An 11,615-nucleotide genomic window follows, 5' to 3' on the forward strand; every position below is an offset into this window, starting at 1 on the left:
AACTGCAACTGAAAACTCAAAGAAAATCCTCCGTATCCAGACGTCCAACTAACTTTAGATACCTCAGACTTGTGATTGGTTCCTTCTGAAGACATTCACCTTTAAAAAGTGGCTTGCAAATATATTTTTATTTGTTAAAAGGCTCAGAAATGTCTTTAAAAAAAGCTTTCTGCAGACGTAATCATGCAGGAGGAAATAATGCACTTATTGGGGACTATTTTCAGCAGCGGATGAATACATATTTAGTCGTGGCAGCTGCTCGAGGCAGACGGCAGTCATTAGAGGCTGTTGAATGAGAAACGGTCGTCACTACGGTGAAAAGCGTGGCCTGAAGTTGCGAGGCCGTATCATCATGGTGACCGCCTTCAGAGAGTAGAAGTCTGAGTCCTTCCAGGAGAACCACACGATGCCGTCCGGCCCGAGCAAGTTCTGGGCTTTTAAAGAGTAGCGCCCCCCCTGGTGGAGAAACAATCTTTTACTTTGACATACGATCTTCTGTGCATGGTCCAACTATATCTTCTGGTATCTTCTGCGATAGTGCTCACCTTGTAGTAGATGCCGTTGAGGTTGGTATGGAAACACTGGTGGAACCACCAGCCGGCGTGGCTGATCTCGGCACAGATGTTGCCGGTGTCTGGCGTGCTGAAGCCCTGCCGGTCGTGGTACCAGCCGAACGAATCCTCCACCGTTCCACTGAAACCAGACACATGGAGGCGGTACCGGTTCTCCTCGCTCTCTATCCTGCAGGAGGAGGAGAAGAAGAAGAAACCATGACCTCTACCTGCAGTTTACAAGGATGAAGGCGTCGGCAGATTAAAGGAGCAGTCTGTAGTTTTGGAGACGACATTTTAGTGAGAAGAGAAAGATCTGATCTGAGAACAGCTTGTTTATTCACTTTCAGTCTCTCTCGCTACCTGTCTGTCTACCTGAAGGTGTGGTACAGGGCGTGTCTGTGGACGTGGCTCCAGTCCTGCAGGTCGATGCGGAGGCTGTAGTGGCCGTGGTTGGACAGCAGGTGGAGCGGTTGGTTGCCCAGCCAGTGTTCTCCTCGCGCCTCGCCGAAGCCGACACGGTACTCCGACCAGCCGCGGTTAAAACTCACAGAGCCATCGCGCCGCCGCTGAAACACCGTCCAACCCCCACCTGCAACACATGAACACTCACAATCACTTATATTCATACGTATCCACTTTGGTGATGAGCTACATGAGTTGTACATGTATAGGTAATAAATAATATATGATGTGTGTAAGTGCGCAGCGTGTGTCTCACCTTCGGTCTCCATGTCGCAGTAGACAGGCAGGGTGGTGCCGGGCGACAGGACGATGTTGTAAACACCAGAACGATGAACACCGTTGTGATGCAGAGAGGCGCAGTCTGACTGACAGGAAGACATGTACTGTCCATCTGAGAGACAGAGAGAGAGAGAGACAGGGCTTCACATAGCATCCTGAAACGGTCCACACATTGTTTCCTCCAGTAGAAGTACCGATTCAAGATCTTTACTCTGTAAAAGTAATAGAGTACAGGCTCTGAAATGAGTATCAGAGTAAAAAGTCTCCCTCTGAAGGACATTTGTGGTCAAAGCTAACTGAAGCTCACGTCATATTAATATAATTCAAAGACTATTAAAGTTAAAGGTAGAGTCAGTAGGATTTGTCCCAGCTGTTCCTGAACGCACCACAAAGATAGTTGATTGTTGAGTCTCATTCCCAGGACGTCAAATAGCCACATGTTGGGTTGGTAAAGCGTCCCGAGCAGCAACAAAGTGAGAAAATAAGAAACTCTCTGCAGATACGAGACACTAACACGCCTTTTCTCCCCATTCAGCCTCCCTCTCTGTCTGTTCACGTCTTCTTACGTCTTTGTTTCGTCTTTCCTGCCTCTTCACAGACACAATACAAACAGCAATGGACAGTTTGTAACATGCAAAACCAAGGAAATATTTCTGACAGGTGGTTGACCCATTACAGCTTTGTAAAGGAAATGCTCCACGGCCACAACTCAGCACCATGTCAGCTGTGTTTGTCTCATGTGTACCTGGTGGCAGCATGTCTCTCATGCCGAGCAGCGGCGTCGTTCTGATGACGTTGATCGTGCAGCCCATGTTGCGGCTCATGCGCTGCACGACGGTCGACAGGTTGCGGAGCTGCGCCTGCAGCTCGTACAGCAGCGCCGAGTGCACGTGGAGCAGAGTGTCGGCCTCGGCGTGACGCAACTCCAGAGAACGCAACCGCTCGTCAAAGGTCGAGTTAAGATTGACACCTTCTTCACCCTGAGAGACAGAAAGAGGAGAAAAGAGACCGTTTCATCTGCAGGAGGTGTTGGAGAGGTTTGTCGTTGTTCTCCCGCAAGACGTCCCTCGAAAACTAAGATGGCGACTGCTGCTCACGAGTTAACTTTTAGTAGCTAAGATCACTTTTGTTCCTTTGTCTTTATCTTGGAAGGATTTATCTCTTGTTTTATTCACATGTGGTCACACCAAGATGGTCATCAAAAGTATCAAGATTAATACTTTTCAATTACAGCAAACAAAAGTAGGTGAATTTAGCTGGTTGTTGTGTAGCTTTCATTCTCAAATCTGAAGGGAAAACCTCTTCTACTTCTCATGAACAATGTCCCCATGTCACACAGTCGTGATGCAGTCTTGAGCGGGGGCGGCTCGGAGACACTGCAGCCCAGAAAAATGCTCTCTGGGTCAGGCAGGCTCAGAAGGATGCGGGGCCCCCGGCCAAAACGCCTGCAGCTAATCCTGTTAGCATTCAGGGTTAAGGAGGACTTAGTGAGTGTGAAGACAGAGAGATAAAGACAGACAGAGAGATAAGAGACAGAGAGAGACATAACAATGTTGACAATGTATGTTTCTGCAAATCACGGAAACTTTCAAAGTTTCAAATGTTGAAACTCCACCATCACAAACGGTGGCGTCTAGTTCGCCACCTGTCACGTAGGTCATCACGCTCCTCACCTGGAAGTTGGCTCATGTGCATGCAATAGGAGCCTGATATGACATGTACTGTACAAATGTGACATGACGTGTATGAAACGTACAAATTGAACGTTTCTGTGTGAGAAATGTGAAATGCCAACATTTTCTGTGGCACCCTGAGTGAATTTGTGTCTTTCCTTTGACTTTGTTCGCCATCGTGACGCCTCTAAAATAGTCTGAAGTGATGTAATAATCCCAAAAATGTTCTCTTTCCTTTTGTGAAACAGCCATTTCACCTACAAGGAGTAACTTAGAGTAAACTAGCGTGCAGCTGTGTACCTGCATCTCCAGGGCGTTGACTCGATGCCGGTGGTTCCTCAGCTCCTCCTGCAGCTCGGTCATCGTCTCTCTCAGCTCGTCCAGCTGCTCCTTTCTGTTCTGGTTCTCGTGGAGCCAGTGTGAGATGTCGTCCGTGCAGCGGAACATATCCGGGCAGCGTTTCTGTGACGTTCCCACCGGCACAGGAGGCAGCGTCGCCATCAGCCGGCACTGGCCGTTAGACGTCAGCTGGCTGCTGTACTCGCCGCACTGTGACGACGGACTGGTCCGGTTGAAGGTTTGGTTGGTGCTGTCAACACCAGGGTTAACGATGCGTATCACCGGCGGGGCGTCTGGGAGCAAGTCGGAGTGCGTTTCCAGGAGCGAGGAAGGTGGATGCCAGTCAGCGTCCTCATAGTTGTCCTTGTTGATGTCCCAGTTTGTCTCAGTGTTTGTGTCCGGTACCTCCCGGCTTGTTTGGATGTCCATGTCCAGTACATCCCCGTGTGTTTCTGTGAGAGTGTTGGGGTGGACGTCCTCATCATGTCCAACGTCTGGGTGTTCATCAGAGGCCGCGATGTAACACCAGTCGGTCAGTAAGACAAAAGTCAGAACAACCAATCGCCACTTCATCCTGAAACATCAGCGACTCGCCCTCCCTGGTTTCTTCTTCAGGACTTTGAGAGGATTCACTGAATCAGTTTCATAAACTGGATCAACACCAGTGGTGGACGTCATAGCAGCAGGAAGTCCAACGATCTGATGGTCCCAAAGTTAGTGTGGAGTTGTAGGTGCAGATTCAGGATGGTGAAGAACTGTCCAAAAACAAAATTCAAGTCAGGACGAAGTTCATGAAATAATTGTGATTCAAACACAAACTGACTGGATCCCTTTAAACGCAGAGCAGGTTTCTGTGATTGTGCTCTGGACCAATGATGCAAGGCCTTCAACGTTCACTGGAGAAGACTAGAAGAGTCTTAAAAGTCTCATTAATGTTGAGCCCAGGAGACAGGGTTACAATCAGTGACAGGAGTCAGCCAAGAAACCTTTAAATCCTTGAAGTGTAAAAGGTGATTAGAGAAGTTTTGGATGAGGAAGCCGGAACCAGCGTCACACTGAGCTCAAGAAAGACTCCAGCAGATGACTCGACAGAGACTGAACTGAAGACTGGACTTAAATACAGACCAGACAAACAAGGGGATGAAGTGCAGGTGGAGAAACACAGGTGAGGGGAATGAGTGGATTAACGCTGGGAAAGACAGAGGCAAGACAGGTGTGGAGGGAAACCAGGCTGGTGAGGCGCACAAGAACACAGGAGGGAAACACATAAAACACCAGTAAAAAGAAATGACAGGACCATGACAACCGGATCCAAACCCGCCCAGCTCGCTCAAAGGAAAGGTCCAAATATCTCACAAACAAAATCCAGATGAAGCATTCGTGCCACAAACAGAAACGTGCTGGACGTGTTTTAAGATGTCTAATTCTTTACTATCTTCAGCTGGAGAAAAGTGTTATTTATGACTGAAAAAATGATCAGTGGATTTAATCCTGCGTGTGAATGTCGTCAGCAGAATCACAGAGCTACAACCTGACAATAAACTTAACAACGACTGGTTTGCTACTTTGGTTACTGGCTGATGTGATGTAGTATTGTGTATATTGAACCTACCTGTTTGCCTGTCTGTCCCTGCACACCAGCCGTGAATTCACCGCAACGGAAAAGCATCAGGACAGCCAGGAGACTGTGTGTGTGTGTGTGTGTGTGTGAGTGAGTGAGTGTGTGTGAGTGTGTGTTCAGCCCCAGGTATGACATCTTATCCTGATAATCCACTAAAGGGATTTGGCAGCCATTGGCCTGAAACGTAATAGATTACATATAATTGGATTACAGTAATATGACTACAAGTTAGAGTAACAGGACATAAACACAGTAACTCGGTGTTTGAATGTCAATATTTACTCTCCAGTAACACTTTACTTTTTACATTTACTTCACTTGATAGTTAAAGAAAAATGTATTTTAATTAAACCTGAGGAGAAGCTGACGTGTAACGTGTTTTTATCGGTTTTGTTCTGTGAAATCAAAAAGGCACAGAGAGACTTTATTTGCAGGAGTTGGTGAATAAAGTGCCTCCAGGTCTGATACTGTGTCCACGATGTCATCGGGTCGACATGTTCCTCCAGAACATACGAGAGAGAGAGAATCTGTGTCTGTAATGGATTGAACGGAGCTTCAAGGCTGTGGCAGCCTCTAATGGGTTTATATTTACCCTCCTGGGTCGGTTTGTTCCATTAGAGAGACAGAACAACATAAAGAAATGACTTTATCACAACAGACTGACATGATGGACTGAAGCTTCAGATGTTTTTAATGAAAACCAAAATTCTGCCTCTAATGGCTGCGAACGCATACGTCCAGAGGACTGAGGTCGCTCTCAAAACAACATTTCTGGAGCTTCACAGCAAAACAGTGTTGCATATTTTAAGTCCCCAGATGCCAAACAGATATGAAAAAGACATTATTTACACCCGTCCTGACGCCAAATCTTCACTTTAGCTGCTAAGCTAAATGTGTTAGCTCACACCACAACACACGTAATTCGACCGTGCTTCATGGGTGTAAATAAAAAGTCTTTTCAAATCACTTTTTACGCCTCAGAGCTTCCCGAGACTTCGATTACGTTGGACGAGCTGTATGGAGCCACGTCATGTTTTTTTCTTTTGGTTGTTTTTTACACTTTAAATCAAGTCTCCATCCACAATGCTGCAACGCTGCTTTGCTGTGAAGCTCCAGAAATGTTTTGTGGACTACGAAAACTTTATCATCAGCACGAGGGTGAGGGGATAACAAATGATTTGTTTTGTTTTTGTTGGACTTTTCATTTAAAGGGCCACAAGCAAACACCTACTGTGTTGTGTACCTGTCACTCAGATTATGACAACAAATTAATAATTGGGGATCTTACACATTTAAAGAGCTCTAGCTCACACAACATAAAACAGCCTACACAGGGTCTTATATTAGGACTTTCTTCTTTTTTCTTGCTAGAAATGTGGTGAGTCGCACCAAACCATATAGTCTGTGGAGCCCATTTTAGGCAACCCTATCTATAAAATTAAATATTTCACAAATAAGCTGATTGTCCTAACGTCCAACGTTAGGCCCCTAACACCCTTTTAGAAGGATGGCGAGACGTTATAAAGGTTGAGTTTTCAGATGCCGTCGTTATAGTGGTGGACGAAAGCTCCTGTGGATGAAGGGAATGAGGCTCCTGGTGACACTGAGCATTAAATATGAAGATCCTCCTCATCAGCTTTCTTCCTTGTGGTCCTTTAAACAAAGTCCTTCCCCTTCAGATCCGTCATTCGTCACACTGAGGCCTCAGACGCTGCAGCAGGTGTGTAACTGAAGACTCTGACCGCAGGTTTGAATCCCCTCTTCCTCCCTGTGACGACGTTTCGCTCTGGTGTTAGTCTGCCTGATGTGTCTGCTCACATTTAACACGCAGCTGCAGTCTCTCGCTGCTGTATGCGACTACGTTCATGTCCTCTTAAATATCATTTTAAACAAAACTAAGAGTCTGCAGCTGTGGTAGCAGCATTGAGCTAAAATAGAGGAAATGTCTAAGTCAGTAGGATTTATCTTCTGGGGACCACGAATGTCTAATTTCCCAGCAGTCCATCCAATAGATGTTGAGATGTTCAGTCTGGACCAGCTGACTGATAAAACATCCCTCCAGCCTCTTCATTTGATTAGAAAGTCGGATCTTTCTGTTTGGTTTTATTTACTATAGAGCCACTCGCTCGGCTGTAGACTTCTGTTTTCCTCTAAAGTTTGAGTTTATGATGATGATGAAGATGATGATGATGATGATGATGATGGTGTGTGTGGGTGGAAGAGGTGGATGACATTTAATTGATTGTCCATTTTCATGCAGCAGTGTGTGTTTACAAGCATGAATGAGAAAATGGTGGGCAGATTTCAGGTAACGACGTCATCATTCTTGTAAGTATGTTTGTGTGTGTGTGTGTGTGTGTGTGTGTGTGTGTGTGTCCTTGACTGAATAGATATAAAATGGTCAGTCGGAGGGACAAAAGTGGACGGGAACAACAGAAATCTCTGTCCAACAGCTGAACAACAAGGAAACAGCAGAGAGACAGGACAGCGTGGTGAGTTTCTTCTTCATCTGTTTTTATATTATGAGTTTATTCAGTTTATGTATTTTTATTATTTATTTGTTTAGGCCTTCTTTCATTCATTTTAATTATTTTACGACCACAAAATATCTATAGCTTCACTGGTATAAAATATATTTTTAAATATTTATTTTAGAAATAAATTATTATTGTCATATATAAGTCTGATATGAAAAAAAATAAAAAAACACATACTGGACATATACTAATAGAATATAATGGCATTGAATACAACTTTGTTGTTTTAATATCGGCAATGTTAATACAATCCAGTAGTTATATAAGACACAATAATAACAATAAAGTAACTCAATACAAATGTTAAGTATGTTCAACAAAATGATCAATAACACCAACTGGAATAAATTAACTATATATATATATATATATATATATATATATATATATATACCTCATTTCTCTGTTGAATAACATTTCCAATACTATCTTAATAATATCATGTGAATTATTAACTTGTATTACTTCTAAATATCATTGTACACTACCTATTATATTTACTTATTTCTCCTAAATGTCTCTTATTTTCATGTTGTAAATGTTGTAAATGTTTATCATATTATTTAAATAGAAACACACTGGACATGTACTAATAGAATGTAAAAGCAAAGAATACAACTTTACTGTGTTAATATTGCCAATATTACTACAATTTAACAAAGTATTGTACAACACACAATAACATAACACAATGTTATGTTACACAAAATGATAAAAAAAAAGTAAAATCAACACAACTGGTATGAAATAAATTGTATATAATATAATGTTTTATTGTTCAACAACATTTCAAATACTACCTTGAAAATAACATGTGAATTATTAAGTTTAATTACGTCTCACTATCTACTACTAATATTATTGTAGTAATTAATTATTTAATAGTTATATTGTACTTATTTCTCCTAAATGTAAATGTATCTTATTTTTATTGCTATTCTGTTAGGCACTGATGTTAGCATTTAGTCTTAATATTTTTATTATTTGTCTATTGTGTATTAGTATTTTATTCTGGTGTTACTGTATTTTTGAGTACACTGTGGAACAAGAATTTCCTTCCTTATTGCATCGCATCGTATCATATCTCATTGTATCATATCATATCGTATCATATCGTATCGTGTTGTATCGTGTTGTATCGTATCGTAATGTATCTTAATAAATCGTATTGGATCGTATCTCATTGTATCTTATTTGTCCCTCATCTTAACAAAAACACAAAGACCAAGGAAAAACTTATTCCGAAACAGAAATACAAAAGCTAAAGAAAAACCGGAAAGCCATGGAGAAACAAATCAGGAACACATGGAGCACTTGAGGACCGGGGAAGACAAAACGTGAGGGAACAGCACAGACTTAAATACAAAGTAAACTAACGAGGGATGAGGTGCAGGTGGAGACACACGGGGAACTGGGCGGTGCTTATGAGACAGGTGAGGGGGAAGCACAGGAACACAAGAGGGAGACAGAACACTGGGAACACAGGCGAGCAGGAAGTAGAAAGTCACAACAAGGCACAAGAGAACAAAACTACAAAATAAAACAGGAAATCAACAACCATGACACATTTCAGTTCCACAAGTGTTCTATTTTCTCTTTAAACATCTAAAAACATTTTTCAATGCAAATAAAATGCATTTTGAATATCAACATTTTAATTTTAAGTGGTTTTTGAGTTATTTCTATACATCTGACTGTGTGTGATGATGAGAGGCTTTTTACTCTGTAATCTCTGCAGCAGATCACAGTGGTAAAAATTCCCCGTGTGTGTGTGTGTGTGTGTGTCTCTGATTGGCCGGCAGGGGAATGCGTCCTGTGTGGCTATTGGTGGTTGTGGCGGCGGTGGTGGGCGTGGCCACAGAAGCTGTCAGTCAGTGCTTGGACCATCCCAGCTGTCAGGAGGTCAACTCTGAGAGCAGCATGCTGGTAACACACACACACACACACACACACACACACACACACGATAACCACACTGCACAATACAGCCTAACTAATACCTAATACTATATATTCTTCTTATTTTTTTCTTTTTTGTACATGTGAGAGCACGTTATGGATCTTGTACTGCGGCAAAGGAAATTCTGTGTTTAAATTTTGTGTGTTTTCTTTTCATACCTGTGATATATTCTACAGATACAGACGTGAAACACTGGAATGATGTTGATACGACTGTCCACAGATCAATTTCAGGTGTATTTTGGCCAAAAACTGCTGTAACTCGTTTACATGGACGCCGAAATGAAAAGCACGATGATCCGCCGCGCACACGAGCAGGATATTTAGGCTATGCCGTAATTGCGTCTGTGCTCTGATTACCCACGATGAAACGATCAACACACCTTCACACTGTGTATGATGATTATCAGCGTCTCCAATAATGGCAAATATCACCGTTTGTAAAACAACACGACCGTTGCAGCATCCTGACCTTGGTTAAGGCAACAAGACTACTTGGTTACGTTTAGGAAAACATTGTGATGATTGCCTTCCAGGCCTTTTCATTCTTCTTCTTCTGTTCTCTGTTCACTCATCACAGTAAACATCTTAAACAACTTTTCCGTCCTCTCCTGCAGGAGTGTATCAAGCTCTGTCGCTCTGACCTCACCGCTGAGACGCCCCTCGTCCCGGGCGATGCCCACCTCCAACCTCTCCCTCCGTCAGACCCTGAGCCCCTGCATTCCCTCTCTCTTCTATCTTCCTCCTCCTCTCCTCAGGCCAAGCGCTCCTACTCCATGGAGCATTTCCGCTGGGGGAAGCCTGTCGTGTGGAAGCGCCGCCCGGTCAAAGTCTACACCTCCAACGGCGTGGAGGAAGAGTCAGCCGAGAGTTTCCCCGGAGAGATGAGGAGGCGGGAGCTTGTGATAGAGGACGAGGAGAAGGCGGAGGAGGTGGCGGAAGAGGAGCAGCTCCCGGGTGACGTCCACGAGAAGAAAGATGGCACGTACAAGATGAAGCACTTCCGCTGGAGCGGTCCGCCGGCCAGCAAACGCTACGGCGGCTTCATGAAGAGCTGGGACGAGCGCAGCCAGAGGCCGCTGCTCACGCTCTTCAAGAACGTCATCAACAAAGATGGACAGGAGCAGAAGAGAGAGCAGTGATGGAGGAGGAAAGAGAGGGAAGAGACAGAAGACGAGCAGACTGATTGGCCAATAAGTCCTCCAAGATGATTACCAAATACGTTATTCGTCATCGCCTTCAAAAACAAGTGTTTTCTGATCTGATTCCCTGTCAGGAGGCGACGATGTCGAGAGATTGAGGTTAAGAAACTAGGAGATGTAATCACTGCCTGGATTATGTTCAGAAAACAAAAAGATTATTGTCTCAGTGAAAATGTTCATGTGATTCTTCTGACATAAAACAGAGAAAAGACGTAAAATACTTTTAGATTTTTGACTGAAAAATGACTTAAATGATTGATTGATTCTCCCTCTTCAGCTGTACAATGTTCTTTAAATCTAGGAAGTATTATACTGGCCTGGACATACTGTGCTAACATGATGTCATAAGGAAAGTATTAGAGCAGGACGACGCTGTTTGTCAGTCTCATGTGAGTGTGCTCTGTCACCTCTATCTGTCAGGTTGGATTATGTTCAGGAAAGCAATTGTAGAAGAAAAACAGCATTTTCCAGCATTAACAAATCTGTAAACGTCCTGTATGTGTTCACCCTGACCTCCTCACGGAGAGGTTTTGCATCATATGAAAAGGTCGCTTGTCAGGATTGAGAATATGTTGTTTTAGGTCTTGATTGGCTGTTTCAGCAGACACAGGAAGAGAGAAAAAATGTTTTATATATTGATTCATGTAAATAACTGTAAATGACATGACAATAAAGATATTTGCAAGCAAAAGACATGAGACATGTTTTTTGTTACTATCTAGCGATCATAGTTGTCTTTTCAGTAGTAAAACAAAAGTACAGGACAAATGTGAAGATCCCAAAAAATGAAGACAACAGAGCCGATATTTATGATGATGTTCTTTATTGTTTCAACACACAAAAGGATAAATGTATTACTGCAAGAAATTTAAAAAAGACTCCTGCTCTCCTCCCAGCTGCTGCTGCTGCTGCTGCTGCCGTCCACCTTCCCGGACAGACTCCAGTCTGAGGGGAAGCCCTTGTTGGCCAGACACATGAGCGTGGCCTTC

The 11,615-nt window shown here is 43.3% G+C and overlaps 2 protein-coding genes across 2 annotated transcripts; one reads left to right on the top strand and one right to left on the bottom strand.

The window, feature by feature from the left end:
• Positions 1–112: 112 nt before the first annotated feature.
• On the bottom strand, positions 113–4,439 carry LOC311272505 (fibroleukin-like). The gene is made up of 6 exons (XM_084378958.1): positions 3,269–4,439; positions 2,041–2,275; positions 1,273–1,407; positions 927–1,143; positions 546–741; positions 113–456 (listed from the first exon to the last, which is right to left on the bottom strand). The coding sequence occupies exons 1-6, from the start codon at positions 3,878–3,880 to the stop codon at positions 310–312; spliced, it is 1,542 nt and encodes a 513-aa protein (XP_084235084.1). The 5' UTR covers positions 3,881–4,439; the 3' UTR covers positions 113–309.
• Positions 4,440–7,361: 2,922 nt separating this feature from the next.
• On the top strand, positions 7,362–11,317 carry LOC311272324 (pro-opiomelanocortin-like). Its single transcript, XM_084378674.1, has 3 exons — positions 7,362–7,420; positions 9,268–9,391; positions 10,042–11,317. The coding sequence occupies exons 2-3, from the start codon at positions 9,272–9,274 to the stop codon at positions 10,564–10,566; spliced, it is 645 nt and encodes a 214-aa protein (XP_084234800.1). The 5' UTR covers positions 7,362–7,420; positions 9,268–9,271; the 3' UTR covers positions 10,567–11,317.
• Positions 11,318–11,615: the final 298 nt, after the last annotated feature.

The sequence above is a fragment of the Pagrus pagrus genome (genome assembly GCF_965226575.1).
Source record: "Pagrus pagrus genome assembly, chromosome: 17".
NCBI lineage: Eukaryota > Metazoa > Chordata > Actinopteri > Spariformes > Sparidae > Pagrus > Pagrus pagrus.